Source organism: Erpetoichthys calabaricus, chromosome 2 (assembly GCF_900747795.2).
Source record: "Erpetoichthys calabaricus chromosome 2, fErpCal1.3, whole genome shotgun sequence".
NCBI classification, from domain to species: domain Eukaryota; kingdom Metazoa; phylum Chordata; class Cladistia; order Polypteriformes; family Polypteridae; genus Erpetoichthys; species Erpetoichthys calabaricus.
The window spans coordinates 265,585,861-265,608,009 of record NC_041395.2 but is presented as its reverse complement, the minus strand read 5'-3'; the positions used below and the strand labels follow the sequence as shown (position 1 = coordinate 265,608,009).

At 35.0% G+C, this 22,149-nt stretch overlaps 1 protein-coding gene across 2 annotated transcripts in view; it reads right to left on the bottom strand.

The window, feature by feature from the left end:
- parga (poly (ADP-ribose) glycohydrolase a) overlaps window positions 1–22,149 on the bottom strand; it is a 236,556-nt gene that overhangs the window by 131,390 nt on the left and 83,017 nt on the right. For both annotated transcript variants that reach the window (XM_028795482.2, XM_051923908.1), the window contains exons 10-11: window positions 4,055–4,147; window positions 1,926–2,080 (exon numbers count right to left, since the gene is read on the bottom strand). In XM_028795482.2, the coding sequence (XP_028651315.1) occupies window positions 1,926–2,080; window positions 4,055–4,147 (248 nt within the window). The remainder of the gene's footprint in view (window positions 1–1,925; window positions 2,081–4,054; window positions 4,148–22,149) is intronic.

Genomic DNA, 22,149 nt, shown 5'->3' with positions numbered 1-22,149 from the left:
CAGATAACCCAACAATTCGGCAGGTATTTTCAATGGTGTTCACAATCTGTTATTTTCTCTGGTGTTATATTTAAAGCTTCAACACCCCATTTCTGTCAATGGGATATTAAGGGGATTCTCCCAGGGACAGTATCACTGAATTACTTATAGCTTCATGTTCCTTAAGTGCACCAATTTTCACTTTTACTTCTGCAGACATTGTTAAACCTAAGGTATTTAAATGAGAAGTAGTTTTAATAACCAGTTTACATTAAGTCTACACAACATCTGTGTTCAGCACAGATTTTGGCAATTGCCACTAGGGCTTCTTATAAGAATCAAACACCCAAGAGGGAGATTTTTGAACGGAGTTAAGATATATAGTGCAGTCAAATTCATCAGGAATCAAAAAGTAATGTTATAATAATAAAGGGGATAGGGTCATAATATGAGAGCCTCTGTCAGCCTTTAACACAGAGGCTGTATGTGATGCCACAAAGACAACTACTATGTTGCAAACCAAAACATAGCACTAATGCATGTAAATTACTTTTTTTTATTCTTCTCTGATCAAAAACAGCAATCAGATAAAAACGTCCAATATGCTCCATAAATCAAATGCTTACATGTTATTAGTAAATCCACAATCTGGTTTGCCAGTACTTACAATGTTCATGTCTTGAATTTTTTGCTGCTAACACTTGCTGTCTCTTATGATTTCTTTTATGATCACTTTTGTTTTGGACTTAGTTTATTTATTTATCATTTTGAATTTTAGTAATCACTGATTGCATCTCATTTTTAGTGACTGGTACTTTTGTGCTTCCATCATCAAAACATCATTAGTTGTCTTTTTTTCTCTGTTAAGTCACATTGTATGATTTTATCAGTGCAACACTATCTAAACTGGTAGCAGCAGCCTGGCTCTGTCCAAGATTGTGGACCTGAAAACTGAAGGTTATAACCAGCAAAGTCAAAGAATCAAGGCAAAAAGGTTTGAATAACAAACGTTCAAAAAGAAAGCACTCTCAAAAAGGTTGTTTTAAATCCACAAACATTATGAAAACATGCACTATTCAAGTACACTGACAAAAGGTCTGCCTTAAAAAAATAATATTACAGAGTTAAATGCATAGGTATTGAAATATCAAAATAAACTTGGTGAATACCAAAAAGGGAAAATCAAAATAAGTGGTATTATCACCATTTAAGTACATATTTTAGGATGTTTAATAGAATCTCAATTTAGTTCAATTAAACACAGAAATTTATGTAAACTGGCAAACATGAAAAAGGAAAAAGAATGCAAATGTTTAATTTGGTGTGGTGCCGAGTGATTGACAACAGAAATTACTGGCATTAGCAAATCAATTGCTTCTTTGTAATCTTGATTAGGATGGTAAATCACACAGAAACATTTATAAACAACATTTATAAGAAACATTTATAAACAATATCTCCAGTAGATTCAGTCCTTTCAACTTAACTTTTAGTACATTAAATTATAAATTACATACAAAAACAAATGACAAATTCTGAACACTAGAAATGAGCACATACATATTATTCTGAGGGCTTTAGTAAGAAACGTTATTAAAATGCATTTAAACCTAAATTGTCAAGTTATGTTACATTCTGCAACTATAAATATGAAAGCCTACTAAAAATAAAAGCCCACTTAAAACTCACTTAATGAAAGACAATTTAAAGATTTAGAGATGCATTTGTAAACATATTTTTGTAAAAAAAAAAATCAATAGCCTTCAGTATTATTAATCAAAATTAAAAATGACATTTTGCTAGCTAAGAAATAAATGGCATACTATATACAATATGTTAAGATCTTACTGTATAAATCATGAGTAGCACAAATATACCAATACTTAACGAAGAAATAATCTTCATAAGTACTATAAACAAAAATGCCTGAAGTAAAAAAAATCTACCTGTTGAAATTTATTTCTGGATAATTTGAATACTCTGATTTCCTGGAACTGCGGCGTGGAAAGGTACAAAAGAAGGCATTAGCAAGAAGGCAAGAGATTTGCTCTTGTGACATTGTGATTGAGTGATTCATCTTTGCCTTAAGCAATGGTATCGGCTGGGGGAAGGAAAAAAAAAAAAAGAGAGAGAGATAATTGGTTTAGCAATTTACCAAAGAAAGAAACAAAATTAAATTACCCAGAATAATTTAGAAGCACTACTGGATCCTTAAATCAGCTAGAACCATTAAAGTCAAGAACCATTTATCTGCACTGATTAACGTAAACAACCTTGATTAAAGGATTACAGATTACTAATCAATAAAAAGGAGGAAAATGGAAAAAGGGTAGAAAACTAAACACCATCAGCAAATTATTAAAACTCTTGTTCTTACTTTTAATGCTAATAATTAATACTGGTATTTACAATGTACAGACTAAACTATTAATTAGTTTATAATTTTGCAAATATAAATCACATATTTAAGAATAGTGATATAGACAATAAACAGAATGACTAATCCCTCACGAAACAACCTTTTACCACCACTTAATCAAATTCCATATTAATTTTGTTTTCACAGATTCCAATAACTCCCAATGGTTGTATTTTTCAGAAAATAAGACTTTAAAACAGCGGCTCAATTTTTTTGTCATATTTAAAACAACAGCAATTCTGGTAGTAAGCTAAAATAAAAATAATTCAGGAATTTATACTATCTATTATTTGAATAATGATGCGGGATCTGCATCGGTCTGTTGTGATGAAAAAGGAGCTGAGCCGTAAGGCAAAGCTCTCAATTTACCGGTCGATCTATGTTCCTACCCTCACCTATGGTCATGGGCTATGGGTAGTGACTGAAAGAACGAGATCGCGAATACAAGCGGCTGAAATGAGTTTTCTCCGCAGGGTGTCTGGGCTCTCCCTTAAAGATAGGATGAGAAGCTCAGTCATCCGGGAGGGGCTCAGAGTAGAGCCGCTGCTCCTATGCATCGAGAGGAGTCAGATGAGGTGGCTCGGGCATCTGATCAGGATGCCTCTTGGACGCCTCCCTGGTGAGGTGTTCCGGGCATGTCCAACCGGGAGGAGGCCCCGGGGAAGACCCAGGACACACTGGAGGGACTATGTCTCCCGGCTGGCCTGGGAACGCCTCGGGATTCTCCCGGAAGAGCTAGAAGAAGTGGCCGGGGAGAGGGAAGTCTGGGTATCTCTGCTCAAGCTGCTGCCCCCGCGACCCAACCTCGGATAAGCGGAAGAGGATGGATTATTTGAATAAAGGCAATGATTCTGAGAATTACTTAGAAATAACTTTACATTGTCCTCTGATGCAGCTTCACTGAAGACTCCATCTAATTGGCCCTGATCATTTCACAAAAATACTGTGCATCGTAATCAGAATTTACAAAAGGTGAATAAAACAACTATGCTCATCTGCTAATTTTAAAGAGATATGGTATAAATAATAAAATTAAAGTTGTGATATCATCTTACAAACAGTGAATAATCATCAAACTGTATTAAATATGATTTATAAAGTACTGTACAATTGATAAACGATATGCTCAAGATGAAAAAAAAATTACAATACTAACATTTAGTACAAATTTTTTTTTAAAGAATGAATAAAAATTGATTCCCACTAGAAATATAAATTAAAAAAAAACAGTATCATGGAATAAAATTCTACATCCCAAAACTTGTTTCCTTTCTTCTATTAAAATTGTTAGAAAATCAAATTTCTTTAAATAATTTATCCTAAATCTCCCACTGATGATACAAAAAAAAGCATAATTATGACTAAATCCAGACAATTAAAACTATCTTCTGTTTAAAGCATTAAAGAAGAAAAAAAATACTTAAAATTCCCCAGAAGTGTACAACAACTGCCAATATTGTTGCTGCCTGTCTGCCATCATTCCTCTTTTCTTATTGTTTCTCTCCCTGTTATAAATTGCTTCTGCCTTTTATCATTCTGAAACTTAATATTAACATGACTGAATGGCCATAACTTATAATTAAAAAATATAACCTAACATTGATGTTATACGTTTCTCTGTTGGATTAGTAAAGATTTCAAATTATAATTACTTACCTGTGTACATAGCTTTGGTAGTCTGATAGCTAAATTCACCATGTCAGGAAGAAGCGATTCAAACAAATGGCGAACTTCAGCATCATCAAGATCCTTATAAATAACACAAAAAAGAAAACATTCAAAATGAAAAGGCACACATAAACCCACTTAATTTTAGGGCATACTATTATAAAGAAAACAGATGAAAAGTACACTTTTACTGTGTAAGTTTAGGAGTCTCAGGGAGTTTATATGTTTTCTGTCAGAAATGGGCCCAATGCAGAAAGAACTCTTGGACTGTATAAATGTACTAAATTAATTTACAAAATTTGTAAATATTTTATAAAACTGAAAAAAAATGTGAACCTTTATAGGTTTAGGTATTTTCCTAGGTATATCTGTTAAAACAAATTCTTGCAATTGTGATGTCCTGAATGTATTCCATAAATACTTTCTAACTTTCAAAATTATATACTGTATCATATTTGATAACAAGTTTTTTTTTTTTTTTAAATGGCAGATGTTTTCCTAAATTTATTTTCCCTCCTTTATCACATTATTTTACTAGGTAGTTTAATACATTTAAAATATGTATTTAAAATGAGATAAACATCTTGTCATTTTTAAATGTATGCTTTATGTGAACAAAGAAAGAAAACAACAATTTAAGTATGGGACATACAAAGAAATAAAACCAAACATGCTTGGAATCTGTTACCCTAAGTCTACTTAGCTTTTAATTAAAACCATAAACATTTTCAAAACAAGATTGTCAAACTAATTTGATATACATTGTCACAGTTTTGCAGGATGATAGAACATCAACATTATGTTTCACACTTAAAAATTAAAATAATAAAAATCACAATAATAAAAGAATATAATCAACAGTAAAATGAAAATTTAAACTCAGTTTTACTGGCACAAAAACACACAACACTGAGTTAACTGTCTTGTGAAAATGCAAGTCTTTCTTCAGATGCAATTATTTATAACAAAAAAAAAGACGTAATATTAGTGATAATTTAATTGGTAAGGCTGTCACTGTTATGTTAAACTTAGCTTTAACACTCTGATTACATCTAATACTAATTTTTTTCAGCCCTCCAATGTTTGAGTGGTGATTACTTAACCGCTGCCAATCGTAAATTGGACAACTTTTTTGTATGAACAGATACTGCTGAATAAGATCTGTACAACACTACAAGCATAAATAACATCCTTAAATGTTAAATGGGTCAATTACCCAAAGGAAAATATTTTTAAAATTTCTCTGAAGGATTGGACTGTTATATGCTTACTTAAGTATTCATTTATAACAAGTCAGGCTGTTGCCTGATATCCACAATACTAAATGAACTAAGATCAACCAGGCACAAGTCTAACATGACCACTGAACCATTTTGTAAACAGTAACTATAGCAGTAAGTTCTACAAAAGCTAATAGGTAGCTATGTAGCAGACTACTGGACCACTGCAATGGTATTCCTATTTTTATGAGAAAAAGTCTGCAGTAAGTAGTAGCCCTTTACAACACAACATTGATTTAATCAATCCAAGGTTATTATAGTTTTGCTTTTTTATGTTAGTTTTTATTTCTACCTGTATATTTTTTCTGATCTTACTTGGAAATTCAGTTTAATTTTAGTTTTCCTTCATTGTGTATTTTTAGTTTAGTTTTTATTTCACAAAGACATTTCTATTTTATTTTTATATCTATTAGTTTCAGTTTTAGTTTTAGTAATTATGGCATGGAGCTCCTACGGAGTTTAGTTTTGTGTCACAATCAGACAGAACTGTACACTTAACAGCTTTCGATAAGAGTTTAATGTTAGGGGAAGCTTACTACACTAAATGGTTTACTATCTGGTTTTGTTTTGTCTGATAAAAACAAGCATAATCAAAACTTGATACTGAATATGAACAATTTTACACAATTTTATAATTTTTAAAATATTTTCTCATGAAAATCACGGGGGCTTAGGAAGAACAGGGCTCTTCGACTTGAATCAGTGTGTAGACCCCACCTAGCTGTATTGAGGGAAACAAAGAAAAACAAGCATGTAGTGTCAAGGTTAGGGGCAGTGAGACTTGAATAGTCCAACATAAAGGAAAGTAAACCCATAATGAGCAGAGCAAGAGCAGGTAATAGGAGTACAGACAGGCATAAATCAACAGAGACAGCATCTGAGATTAAGAACAATATATACATTATCTAAACCTATTTATCCAGAGTAGGATTACAGGAAACCTGGAGCCTACCCAAACAGGTTTGGGTGTAAGGCAGGAAAAATCCCTGGTATGCAATATGTACGATAAGGCTGATGTTAAGAACAAAAAGAATATGATATTTCAACTATCTATTTTGAGAGAGAGAAAAACATTGAAAAAAGGGAGACATTTTAAAATACAATTCTGTTAATAGATTACTTTCACAATATCAGGTATTTTGAGTTGTGAATATGAACTAAAAAAGATAAATTAATAAATTTAGAATAAATACAAAAACCCATTAGTATGTTTAGTTTTTCATCACTTGGCAGACTCTCTTCGCCTATCTACCTTTGTTTGTATCACTTCATTATTAAACGATGTTTTTAAAGAAAAAGTGATTGGTCAGTAACAATATGCTGATCTTATATGATGACCTAGTCAGCCTCTCGATCAGTGCCGTTTTATTTTCAACAACCAGGAGTGGCCTCCCCTCGACTTTCTTGTATACTAGGATATGGGGATGGATATTTGAGGAGTAAACCGCAAAACAATGATTATATTTTTATGTTATGTACATTAAGGAACCATCAACAACAAATCAAATCAAATTAATAATATATAGAACAATTATTACAACAATAAAGTTGAATAAATCGGACTCTGCAGCTGAATGAATAAAAAAAACAAAAAAAAAAAAAAATCGAGAATGTGTTCAGGTAAAGTACCTGGGTGATGGATTTGGCCCAAAAGTTAACACAGATCTACAATTGTGGTGTAACAACCACATGCCGAATTTCATCCACCTATCCAGTTGCGTTTTTGAGTTATTGTGTTTACGCACACATACACACGCACGGACGGACGGACACACACGCGCGCACGCATGCATGCACAATTCCAAAAAACTGTATTTTTGGACTCTGGGAGGGCTATAATGTCAAGATTCATCAAAATATCGAGGTCGAATTTTTTCATGATTACTATACTTTCTCTATACTTCGTATATGAGAAAGTAAAAATGATTTCTCATTTGTGAAGTGACAGGTGAATTGCTGTCAACAAAAAGCAGTCACCTGAGAAATAAACTGAAACATTACTCACTCGTGATTTTTCTGTCCATATAGTTAACGTTTTGGCCAGTTATGTTTCCTTCCAATCTGTCTTATTTAAACTTCAGATATTGAGCTTGGTAAAGATAGTTATTTGGCCACAGTACCAAAAGACATATTTGAAGAAAACCAAAGAATACATTTAAATACAAAAACTTGATACCGACTGCAAACCATGTTTTTTCCCCCGATTATGTACAACAGCTTTGTCTATAGATTCTGTTTAAATGAAGATCAAATCTCGATATGTCCATGTATGTTAAAAAAGGCAAAACATTACATGGGGTATGCTTACTTTTTCATATGACCGTTTATATGCTTATCTATAGCCTGTTAAATGTGATCTCCTCTTGTTTTGTTTGTTCATTTATCAGCATAATACTTATCAATCCTTATTTTTATTGTAATTGTGGAAGGAATATTTAAATTGACTGTTACATCTTTATAATCATTTCTGTGAGAATAAATACTTAACTTTATAAATGTGTCATTACTATGGACAGTAGGAATCAGTATGATTAACTAGCTCTAGTGAAATTATCACAGTCTACATTCACACCAGTAGGACAGTCAGACTGTGATGCTTAGTGAGTGCTGTAACAGCCATACTCTGAGGAGAAAGCATTTACAGAACCTAGAGATTACTGTTTTGCCAAAACATGTTTAATTGATTATGCTTAATATGAACGTTTTACTTTACTTTGCTAAAATCAAGCAATGTAAAACAACAGTAAAACAACCTGATGACCAACATACACTGTCAACCCTGCAGTCCAAATAACTTAATTCTCTTAAGCTGTGTAAACTTAAATCTTTCTTAAAAGTTCCACTAACTTAAAAATTTAATGTTGTTCTAACTGGCAATATAATTTTGAGTTTTGTAAACTTAATTTATTTGATGATATACAACTTGGCATTGGATTAAGTACCTAATACTCAAAATTATAAAGTCACTGTCACTGTGAATTCTTGAGTTATGACATTAATGTGTCTGCATTATTACGTCTGTTCAATGCGCCTCCACCACTGTGACGCGGGAAAAAAAGACGGAAAAACACTAAGTATTTATCGTAATAATATATAATATAATCTAAAAAATAACCATAGTCTTGTTAGTTTGTTGATATGTATGAGTCTAGTGTGTAAAACTGAATTTATGTCTTTATCCGACGACCTTGTCGTTGCAATAGCTCCATGTTTTTTCGGTGGTAGAAAAAAGACAAACTGAAGAAGTGTGAATGAACAGCCAACAAACTCTGCTAATTTTTGGCTCTTGCTAAATTATTCTGTCATTTTAACGGTATCATGTAAGTTACGTTATAACGCTAATGCAACTTGTAGTTCAAAGTTTCTTTATGGTTATCGATAAGTGGTTTATTACCAGCAATACGCTGTGACTTTCAAAGGGTACTTCTTAATGACATGCATTAGATGTTAGTGGCGAGGTGGTGTGGTGTCGTTCTTGAAAGCGCAAAAGCTCGTTGAGTTTCTTCTTTTTTTTCTACTTTTTCTAAATACTTGTTGGAAGTGCAGTGTGCATTTTGAGAAGTTCTGATGCAAACTGAAGTGGATCCTGCTAACCGTTTATGTATTTTTAAGATCTGAAATGAAGGTGTGGCTATTACAGCAGTAATGGTATTTAAAGGTATGGATTGAATGCTGTACTGAGGTAATTTAAATATTTTATGTATTTCAGAGAGGTGCACTTGAAAACATTGCAAAAACTGTTTTAAAAATCATTAAAACAGATTCAACTTGTGTTCAGCTGAGTCACAGAGCTGCCAGTGCTTCCGTGAACAGGTTTGATAATTTGATTATATTGATGCATTGTAAAAGTAACTGTAAATTTCAAATTCAGAGTCTTTAATTTTGTCAATTATTAATGTCATAACAAAAGAAAAAAGAGAAATCTACCTCTGATTGGAAGGATGATGCAGACCACATTTGCCCTGAGACGACACACCATCATCCAATCCAGCCCACCATTGAAAGATATCCTGGACCTCTGGCCTGCTCTACGCATAGAGTCTGAGGTAAAGTGGTTTATCTGTTGTTTCAATGATGCTCCAGCGCTTATATGTCCCATTCTGTGTAAATAATATTTATATTGAATTGATATGTACTGATGTTCTATTACTGTTTACTTAGGTGTATGCAGAATTCGAGTGGATCACAAACCAGAACCTGCGCAACATATTCTATGCAGAGCTTGATCGTCACATCCCACACTTGATGACCTTGTTTAGGCAGAAGGCATCCAAAACTGGAAAGATTGCAGATTCTTTGGCTGGCATTTTGAAAGTCCATGACGAACAGGTACTACACTGTCTATTTCAAAGTTTCAGAAGTGAAATATGAGCTTTTTAATTAGCAAACTTGTATGTGTGTTATTAGTTACTGTTGTGGAATGCTGTTCCGGTATGTATCTTACTCTGAGTAAAGTGCTAAATCATTGGCTACTTGTCTTTTTACAGAATATCACTACATGTGTATTTCATGGCCCACATAATGCTTAGGATGTTTCAGGGTTAGGGCATTGACCACACCTTTATTTGCTGCTGCTAAGGGGGTAATATTGTTTGGATCACAATGCAGGGTTTGATGCTTGGTTTAGTCACCATATTTTGGACACAGTTTGAATAAAAAACTAAGACAGCCTAATTCCTATTTAGTTCAGTTTATGTTATAATTTCACTTAGCTGGTGTTTATTTTATGAACTTAATTTATGCAATAAAATGCAATTCTGTCTACAATTCTGTTCTACTTAGGAATTACATGATATACACACAAAACATACAACTGTTCTCCATGCACTTCCTGTGTTTCTGCGAGAGGATTGCTCTGGATTTTTGAGAACATGCAAGGTTGGTTATAAACTTATATCACACATTTTAGACTTTAAACTTCCAGCTTGTGATTGTTTCTTTTAAGTTATTGATTGTGAAAGAACTGTGTTTCCATTTCTTTCAGGATATTGATGAGGCAGAGGCTGTGAATGCACTTATGGCCCTTATTACAGTGAACAGTGACAACACCAGCAGCCCAGTTCACTACCAATCTGAAAAATTCTTGGTCGTTATTGAAAGTGAAGTTGTAATTACCCTTCCCAAGTTTGTGGATGCCCTTGTGGTAATGTTCAGTCTCATATATGCTCTACATCTTAATTATCCCAAAGAACTGACAAACACTTTTGAATTCTTTCAAAAGATTTTGCTTAGTTTGGAAGATGGTAAATTGTCACCCAGACTGCAGATTCTCAAGAATGATTTGATGGTATATACCTAGAAACTGATCTGACAAAGTGTAAACAATATTGATGTCTAGCTTTTAGAGAATTGTATTGAAAAAATGCACTTTGGCACTTAGTTTGATATGTAATATACTGAGTCACAATAGTTGTTAAATGTTTCCGGTTTCACTCAGCCTCGCCACAAATGTTGAGTTTGAACCAGTGTACTGAGCTGACTTTTTTGTTCAACTTGGAAGAATTTAATATGTTCATAAACAATATGTTCATTTAATATGTAATGTAGCAATTTCTATTAAGCTTTATAAATAACATGCAGTACTTCATGGCTGCCTGTAGACGTGTCCTTTGTTGGTGTCATTTTATAGTTTCTTAACTTGAAAAGACAATTTCAAATGCAATAGTCTTAATGAGATGAGAAGATGTACACGTATTAAATTGTCCTTCAGTCTGAAAATTGTTAGAATCTGTAGCATAAAGGCACAATTGGGAACACTAAAATCCTGTAATCCAGAGCATTTGATCTGACACTGATGTAGAGGTAGCCATAAGAAGTAGAAAGCGTTAAAATTTAAAGAAGGTTATGTTATTTTATGTAACCTGTTGCACTATGTCTGTGTATGTTTCATATTTTTATTATAGCATTTTATTAATGTTGCAGTAAATAATGTTCAAATAAAACTTTTGAATGACAACAGTACATGCCTGAGTTTTATTTAATTAAAGGTGTAATTACAACTAATACATTTTGTCTTTAGATAACTCGAAATAGGCAATGCTTTTAACTTAAATTTTTTTAAGTTACACTTTCTTAATTTGATCTGAGAATAACATTTTTAATTATTATTGCATATTACTAAAATATCTGAGTATAAATATGCAGAAATTTAATTTATCCTGAGTTAATGAACTTAATTTTTTTGTGGCAACTTATTGCCTCATTTTTTTTTTTTAGTTTTGCTAACTTGTTCGGGTTTACAGTGTACAGTACTGCCAGTATTAGCAATGTGTAATCAGACAAGCAGGAGGACAAAACAAGCATTAATATCAGTGTCTTAATAATGCACAAAAATACAAAGGATTTCAATTTGCATTTATGTATAGAGAAACCATGGGCACTAACTCCCTATGTAGGGCTGTCAGATGGAACGTCACCATTCAAGTATATTTCAAATTTTTTAAGAAAAGGTCTTGTTCAAAGGCCAAAAGCTGACATTAGATTATAAATGAACGGTTGTGTGTTTTACCCGCGCTAACTTTGGCATCAAGTTACTCCAGACATGCTACGCAAAGCTGCAGTATTTTATTGATCTGTTTTTGTACTTGACTTTTAGGGTTAGCCTTTTCAAAATTTTGAATTAGGTTGTTTTTAGCAAAATATACTGCTAGACCCTTTCAGAGCATATTTTTCTATTCCACTTCTCTGCACTTTGATTGCATTTTACTAAATGCTTCCTTGGTACTTTAAAAGTATCATTTTGCATTCTCATTTTGTCCCATTCATTCTTAAACATGTGATCTGACTGTCATTTAATAAAGCAAATGAAAAATAACTATCATAATCCTGATTTTCCTATTACTACAAAGCTTTAAAGCCGTGTCATTGTCCACCAGCACACTGTGTCCTATATTTAGTTGCCATCTTATGTGGCTGCTGGTTTAAACCCATAATGTCTAAAATACTGAGCTGTAATTAAAAATATTCAGACCACCATTATTAAAATATTGCTGAATCTGTAAATAGGAAAAATGCAGACTGATTGCGCAGACTCTGACTTGATACCGTGGCAATCCTGCTATTCTGGACAAATTTACTGGTGCCAATTGGCTTTTTATTTTAAATGATGTGAAACAAACCGTAACCTACTCCTGCCCAATGGATACCTCCAAAATCATAAAACAAGTCTGCTTGCAACCTATCTGTTTCTTGCCAACTATTTACTCTGTTCGCTATTTTCACCCTCTCGCAGTCTTAGTAACTGATCTGTATTTCTCATGATCCTATGTCAGGACAGCAATCAAGAAAAGCAGCCGCAAGAAGTAGCTTAAATCTTTATGATTCACATGTGCTGGCACCATACTTCACTATATTATTATTAAAGTTTTTTTTTTTTACTTTTAATTCTGGAGAATCTGCAAGTACTCATGACAATGCTGAATGTGACCCATTTGTTGCACTCAGCTTGTGTCCTGCACTTAAAACGTATTGTGATGTGTCTGGCTGCTGCAAGTTCTGAGGATTTGAAAGAAGGATTGTGGTGGAGTTTTTTTTTTTTTACACAAATGCACAAGGCACCTCAGTAGGAAGAGCGACGTGACAGTGCTGAGAGATAGTGCTTTCTTGTCCAACAGGCTGAGCGGTTAAAGACTTGTCCAACGTAGCCATCAGTACTTGACTGAAAGTAAGAAGGCAGTGCAGATGCTTAACGTTTATAGGGTGCAGCTGGCTTGGATATTAATGGTTATTAAATTTAAATAACAGTGGGTGCTACCATAATAATAAAGTTAAAAAAAAATCACAAGCTAACATTTATTGCCCAGAATTGTTTACTTAAGTTTGATTATATTTAAAAATGCATTTATTTACAGCCCTAAACCATTGGCTGGTTAGCCTACTAATGTATCTGATGACTTCAAACACTGCCGAACTACCTGCCTTAGTGTTTCACGAACTTTGTCTGATATGTAGGCAAGATTCCTAATGAGCCAAAAAAAGTGATTTATATTTATTTCTATTTTTTTTTATTAATGAAATAAAGAAAAACTGTGTGCAAGCCCTCTTCACTACTTTTTCTGCACAAGTACATGAGCTCATTCTTGCTACCACTCATCTTTACTATAATCCTTTTCGTAAGATGTAGGGTACTATGTTACTGGTAGTAAATGTGAATGCTGCACCATATGTTACAGTAGCAAAATTATCTTCACTGCTGTTCATGTCTGCCCTGCTCCTGTTTGTTTCTTTTCAATCCCACACACACACTTTCTACAGTGTGGCAGTTTTAAAAACGTGGCACTTCTCCAGTTACTATGTAGAACCCACATCTGGCCACTGCAATTATTTAATTTCATGAGGTTGGTGACCTGCACTGATTCTGCTGTATCACTACTGTCAGGCTGTTTGATGTTATACTATCTTCATGGTGAGTTATTATGGATCACTGGATGAAATCTGGAGCTTTGAAATGCTCATCTAACAATACCAGGTTAGAACCACTGACTTAAATAAACAATGTTTTGTATTCATTGCTAATGTTTTGATTAAAAAAAGGAAAGTGAATCTATAAATGTCTTCATTTGTAATTTGTTGTGCTATTGATGAGAATAAAAAATACACTTTTAAAGTAAAATGTTATTTTGTGCAATGCCCATTTGTTTATAACATGCATCCATATTTCAGTCAGCGGGGCAAAAATACATTCAATTTCTATACTTTTTAAAATGTTTTAATGTTATTACACTTTCTATTTGTTATTCTGCTTGTCATAGGATAAGGGTGTTTTATACGTTTCAAAAAAGAAGTTCAATAAGAGACAGAACATTTTATTTTTTTTTGTGACTTGCCAAAAACTTCCAGTTTTGCCTTATCATTCCAAAGGACATATTCCAAAAAGCATTGTGGCTTGTCAATATGCTTTTCAGCAAAATCCAGTTTGGCAATTATTATATTTTTCTTTCAATAGTGTAGTCCTCCTGTGTTTTCTTCCATTCAGCCCACTGTAACTCAAAAAGCGACAGATGATACGATCAGACACTGAAGGACCTTGTCCTTGGAATTCAGCTGGTATCTCTATGGAAGTTGTCCTTAGCTTTTTGTCTACCATTCTCACTACCCTTCTGCCTATTCTGGGGTAGATTTTCCTCTTGTGGCCACGTCCAGAGATGGTTTGGCTAGAGTCCCATAGACTTAAACATTTTAATAATATTTACAACTGTTGTCACAGGAACATCACGCCGCTTGGTGATGGTCTTATAGCCTTTGTCTTTAAAATGCTTGTCTATAATTTTCTTTCTGGTCTCCTCAGACAACTCTCTCCTTTGCGTTCTCTGGTCCATATTTATCGTGGGAGACATACTAAACAGCAGAGGGACTACTTTTCTCCATTTAAATAGGCTGAAAGACTGACTGCACGATTGGAGACGTGATATTAATTAAAGAAAACAGCTTGTTTAAAAAATTTATCTAATCCAATTATGATCTTTTCTAGGAGTATCAATAAATGTGTCCAAGCCATTTTAGATCATTTTTGTAGAAAAAACAATACTTTAGCTCTTTTCACACCTGCTTTTTTTCCCTCAATGACATATCAAAGGCATGCAGGTACACATGGGACAGTAGCTTTTCATTTAATCACAGGAGGCATACATCACTTTCTCAATGAGCTGTAAAGGTACCAACAAATGTGTCCATGTCTATAAATAAAATAAAAAATAAGAAAAAAAAAAGAGTTTTTTATATTAATATATTGCGCAATCACATCTGTGACCTATTTGCCGTGTTTTAACATCAATTAATTTACACTGCAAAATGGTATGTTTTAACTTCCATTAATTTACACTGTACAATATCATTCTTCCAATCAAAATACTGAATAAACATAGGCAGTATGTTCACAGAATACCGTTACACCCATCAGCAGAAACACCACAGTAAGATCGGTCTTCTAGTGCTTTCAGAGCTGTATCAACAGAATGTGTTGCTATCACAGTGTTTACAATCGCTTCAGTCATAGCACAAGAACTTAACAATTAACAGCTGTGTCAGAATGAGACAATGCCATTTATTTAACAAGGCAGTCATTCAGTCCATTGGTCTATAGTTATTGTTATGCTTAGTGGTGTGGAATGTAAAAACCTCCTCTGTAACAGTAACAGCATCTCCTGTTTTACCTGGTCTCACAAAATAATCAGTTATTTAGGTGACAGACATGCTCCTTAACTGCAGGTTTGTGTTTTGCAGAGCTGTTGTGCACTTCTATATCACTAGCACCTTTATTTATAACACTGACAAGTATGTGGCAGCTTTGTAGGACAAGCATTCTTGTTCCTTTGGATTTCAATAGAGATAAAAACAGGGCATTTTATTTCTGCAATTCTTCTGTGAATTTTCATTTGCAATTGGGCATTCTGAGCTCTGTTCAAGTCCCATGCACTACTGAATTGAGTGCTGCTGTAGTGCGATACTTCCTATGAATGCAAGCAGTTTAACTAATGGTTGCATACAAGACATATTTGAACAAATGTGAGAAGACGAGGATTTCCAGGTAATGGTCAAAGCAAGGCAAGTGCACACAGAATGTAGAAAGAAAACCTCAATTTGAATGAATCAGCAAATCTGGACATTTTAGTCTATTAGAAGAAGTGAAAAAGAAGATACAATTTATTTCTATGTATATTTCATCCATCGGCACAGCAGAGAACTAAGAGAACAGAGAAGTAATGGTGACAATATACTCTTTACCTTTCCACGCAACCCTCCATAAACATAATTACAAAATGATATGAAATCAAAGTAAAATGATGCTTTTGACATTTACCCATTAGCCATGTTTTCCTTAGAGTCACAAGAACATGCAAATAAGGCAAACATTCCATATAATCAATGAGCAGTATACTTTGAATTATTATATATCAGCCTTTAGCAATGCAAAGCCTACATTGCCATGCCATGTTGTTGTTTTTGTTGCTGTTATTATTTATTTATGTCAGTGAATTGAAAGAAGAAAAAAAGCATTTACAGAAGTCAGGAGCAAATAACCCTTTAGTTTGGTAGTGGGTATAAATGTCAATTTCCATTATGTCTGCTGTGTGGACGATTCGCAAGTATGCATAAGACAAAATGTAATATACTGATCAGTCTTTGAAGCCCCTGGGTGCAAGGTTTTAGTTTATTTGCCATTACTACTATAAGGACACCAAAGTTCTTAAAGAAATATTAATGTCAAAATTTTTCCAAAACAGCCACATGAAATATATTTTGATGCTTAGATGTGTAATTTCTACTATCAAACATTAAGTAGAATTATTCAGTGCCTTTATTAGTAATGGCAAGGTACGCTGTTACTACTGTATAGTACATACTAAAAAAGGATAATATATTAAGACAGGAACATTTTGATGCATAAAATACTTATGAAAAAGATGTATCGCAGAATACTTGTCTACAATGCTGATACTACTTTATAGTTTTATCTTCTTATATTCCCTTGCATGAGTTGAAAGGCACACACAAGATTTTATCTTCTAATGTGCCCTTCATTAACTTGAAAGTACAATTAAATACAATGTACTATACTACTTGCATTTTCTGCAAAAGTTTACTTTGAATTTTCTCTGTGACGATAGAAGCCTGAACAGAACACATCATATTCACATGGTACAGAATAATAAAAGTTTAAAATTAATGTAAGTCTAAACTGTGTTCAATTTCTAGGTCTACACTCTGACAGTCTTTTCTTACAGTATTGAATTTAACGCATGTTCACTGTAAAAAGACACCATTTCAACCTCTCTCTGGCCCAACTCCTGGATTAGCAATGGTAGCATGCCATGTAAAAATTTATATGCACCCCCTGGTGGATTTTCAAACTAGTGCAGCCACAGTACTTAAAATTTCTGAAGAAAGTTTGCTAGCAGTGTATTACAAGCAGCGTAATGCAAGATTAATGTATTATTCCTAAATCTTTCTCTGTGGCTGCATCTCTAGCTGTTGCACAAAGTGGAGCCCATTGTAAAGTGTAATGTGTTCTACAAAATCTTTATCAAATATACATTTGTCTCAGCCACTCATTGCCGATTTTTACTTACACTAACCATACCTTGAATGAATATTTAATTTATCCATTTACTTTGTTAACCAGTTCTTTCTATTACAGGTTATAGTCACTTGAGACTTCCCAACAGCATAGGATACAACCATCAGCGAAACCATTCATAGTAACTCATACTCAGTCAATTTAGGGCCACTAATTACCACAACTGTACTCCTTCAGAAAGTTCAGGAAGGGCAGATACTAAAAGAAAATAGATGAAGGAAAGTATGCAAGCTGCATAATGACAATGAAAGTGCTGAGACATGATTCAGTGTCCTTGAAGATGTGAAACAGAAGGATAAATCACCATGTTACTATGCCAATACAAGAATTAAATTCTAGATGCCTGTTACCAGCTACTACTTTTGACTTAAAATAAGCTACATGTGCATAAAGTTAAAAGAATAAATCAGTAACAAATACCACTGATAATTGTCCCATATCATAGCATCTAAAAACAATTTCTCCTTAAATATAAAAGTACCTGAGGATTTAGCAATGCTATAGTTTTAGTTAAGTATCTCACACAAATATCAAAAACATTACAGAATTGAGTATTTTTCAAACAATAATTAATTGTTTTACAATAATAACACAACTAAAAGAAATTAAACTCCCCAACTAATAGTAATAAAGAGACATATGTGAAATGCTGCTGTCTTTATTTACAGTTGTGCTTGAAAGTTTGTGAACCCTTTAGAATTTTCTAGATTTCTGCATAAATATGACCTAAAACATCATCAGATTTTCACTCAAGTCCTAAAAGTAGATAAAGAGAAACCAGTTAAACAAATGAGACAAAAATATTATACTTGGTCATTTATTTATTGAGAAAAATGATCGAATCTATATTACTAAACGAAGGTTGTATATATGCACGGATGCCAGACGCCAGATGCACCGAAGCGCACATGCACTGCGACTCAGCGCCCCATAGTCAAACCCAGTGGCTTCCCAGACTCAGTAGGTAGCGCCAAAACAACACAACACAACCTGTAAACTAAACTTCAGGTCACAATACAACCGCCGTCCGAACACGCACACCACCGCATATAAAACATTCATTTAGTAATGTTTACGAAGGTTGTATATATGCACAGATGCCAGACGCAACCCGTGCCAAAAGCGCACTTGCACAGCGCCCCAGAGTCAAACCCAGCGGCTTCCCAAAGTCAGTAAGTGGCGCCCAAACAACACAACACAACCTGTAAACTAAACCTCAGGTAAAGCGTGCACGCCAACAAGTTGCCATGGTGACATATTTAAACATAGACATAGAATAACTAGACGCCTCATGACTAGCAGAATCGTACGTCAACGTCGGCGCCATATTGTGAGTGGCACTGCTGTGCAGTGAAGTAATGAATAATGTGCTGCTTGGGATTGTACAAACTGCTGTATGCTCCAAACCAGATCCCGGGGGATTACATTTCATAGGTAAGGCTGAACAATTGTTTTGGTTGTATTTGGCCATTAGAAAATCCCGTTTTATAATCTTTACTTTAGCTAAGCCAGGTTAAGCTAGCAAAGCTATGCATTTATGTGCTCAAGTGTGCCTCCAAACAATGTTTTGGCTAAACGTATTTAAGTCACTATGTAGATTGTTGTTAGCTGTTAACATTTCTCAAACTTGATGATGTTTTTTCTCAAGGAGCACATTGAGGAAACTTAGTTTGAAATTGACAACCATCATTTTATGCTCATGTCTTTAGTTGTGTATGTCTTCAACAAACTAAGACTGCACCATATTGCCAGACTGAATACTCTCAAATTACGGGATCTGAGTGAGCGAGAGGAGTGTAAGTCTGGAGGAAGATCAGTGAGGTTGTGGAGAGCTTTAAATGTTAAGAGCGGTATTTAGTATTGTATTCTGTAGTTAACAGGGAGCCAGTGAAGTTGAGAGAGAATAGGTGTAATATGTTCAGTGGATTTACAACAGCAGGATATTATCCTGGCAGCAGAATTTTGAAGAAGTTGTAAGCGATGGATAAGTTTTTGTGGGATGCCAGATGGAATAGCATTACAGTAATCTATACGTGAGGTGACTCGGGCATTAACCAATACTTCAGTACTGTGTTGCGTAAGAACAGGACAAAGTCTGGAAATGTTTTGAAGATAGAAGAAGGCAGTCCCTAAAATGTTACTTATATGGGAGGAATGATTAATAATAATAATTATAATTATTATTATTTAATAATTGCCATTATTAGTGTATAAATGAATATAAATAATTGCATTTAAATGATTCACCAAAATCTGTTGTATGTAAACGATACTGTTTTAAACATTGTTTTTTCATCAGAAAACCTGGTTTCCACGTCTACCTGTATTAGTTTAAATGGTACTTTTGCCACTCGCAATAAGGCTGACGCGCTGACGTATCGTGTCTACTGGGAAACACAGTGAATGCGCCGTCTATATATAGTTAGGTCCTTAAATATTTGGACAGAGACAACTTTTTTTCTCATTTTGGTTCTGTACATTACCACAATGAATTTTAAATGAAACAACTCAGATGCAGTTGAAGTGCTGACTTTCAGCTTTAATTCAGTGGGTTGAACAAAATGATTGCATAATAATGTGAGGCAACTAAAGCATTTTTTTAACACAATCCCTTCACTTAAGGGGCTCAAAAGTAACTGGGCAAATTAAATAACTGGAAATAAAATGTTCATTTCTAATACTTGGTTGAAAACCCTTTGCTGGCAATGACAGCCTGAAGTCTTGAACTCATGGACATCACCAGATGCTGGGTTTCCTCCTTTTTAATGCTCTGTCAGGCCTTTACTGCAGCGGCTTTCGGTTGCTGTTTGTTTGTGGGCCTTTCTGTTCGAAGTTTAGTCTTCAACAAGTGAAATACACGCTCAATTGGGTTAAGATTAGGTGACTGACTTGGCCATTCAAGAATTTTCAACTTCTTTGCTTTAATAAACTCCTGGGTTGCTTTGGCTGTATGTTTTGGGTCATTGTCCATCTGTATCATGTAACGCCACCCAATCAATTTGACTGCATTTAGCTGGATTTGAGCAGACAGTATGTCTCTGAACACCTCAGAATTCATTCGGCTGCTTCTGTCCTGTGTCACATCATCAATAAACACTAGTGTCCCAGTGCCACTGGCAGCCATGCACGCCCAAGCCATCACACTGCCTCCACCGTTTTTTACAGATGATGTGGTATGCTTTGGATAATGAGCTGTTCCATGCCTTCTCCATACTTTTTTTCTTGCCATCATTCTGGTAGAGGTTGATCTTGGTTTCATCTGTCCAAAGAATGTTTTTCCAGAACTGTGCTGGCTTTTTTAGATGTTCTTTAGCATGTTCTTTAGTCCAATCTAACCTTTCTATTCTTGAGGCTTATGAGTGGCTTACACCTTGCAGTTCACCCTCTGTATTTACTTTCATGCAGTCTTCTCTTTATGGTAGACTTGGATATCGATATGCCTACCCCCTGGAGAGTGTTGTTCACTTGGTTGGCTGTTGTGAAGGGGTTTCTCTTCACCATGAAAATGATTCTGCTATCATCCACCACTGTTGTCTTCCGTGGACGTCCAGGTCTTTTTGCGTTGCTGAGTTCACCAGTACTTGCTTTCTTTGTCAGGATGTACCAAACTGTAGATTTTGCCACTCGTAATATTGTAGCAATTTCTCGGATGGGTTTTTTTCTGTTTTCGCTGCTTAAGGATGGCTTCTTTCACCTGCATGGAGAGCTCCTTTGACCGCATGTTGTCTGTTCACAGCAAAATCTTCCACATGCAAGCACCACACCTCAAATCAACTCCAGGCCTTTTATCTGCTTAATTGATAATGACATAACGACAGACTTGCCCACACCTGCCCATGAAATAGCCTTTGAGTCAAATGTCCAATTACCTTTGAGCCCCTGAAATGAAGGGATTGTGTTAAACAAAATGCTTTATAGTTGCCTCACGTTTTTATGCAATCATTTTGTTCACCCCACTGAATTAAAGCTGAAAGTCTGCACTTCAACTGCATCTGAGTTGTTTCATTTAAAATTCATTGTGGTAATGTCCATCCATCCATTTTCCAACCCGCTGAATCCGAACACAGGGGTCTGCTGGAGCCAATCCCAGCCAACACAGGGCACAAGGCAGGAACCAATCCTGGGCAGGGTGCCAACCCACCGCAGGACACACACAAACACCAAGCACACACTAGGGCCAATTTAGAATCACCAATCCACCTAACCTGCATGTCTTTGGACTGTGGGAGGAAACCGGAGCGCCCGGAGGAAACCCACGCAGACACGGGGGAGAACATGCAAACCTCCACGCAGGGAGGACCCGGGGAAGCGAACCCAGGTCCCCAGGTCTCCCAACTGCGAGGCAGCAGCGCTACCCACTGCGCCACCGTGCCGCCCTTGTGGTAATGTACAGAACCAAAATTAGAAAAAAGTTGTCACTGTCCAAATATTTATGGACCTAACTGTATATATGTCTATGTATTTAAACTTGAGGTAGTGGTGACTACTGACAGTGCCAGCAGTCAGCTACTCCACAGTGCCTGCGGTCAGTGTTCTCCACTCCACAGTACCAGCAGCTAACCACTACACAGAGCCACCAGTCAGTCTGCTCTAATCCCCTGTGCCAGCACTCAGTGTGCCAGCTGTCAGTGTGGCTTACTTGAATCATATTAAGGTAATTCAGTGTTAAAAGTAAGTTCAATTATGATTCCTAACAGCAAACGACTTCTAGCTAACAACACACCCAT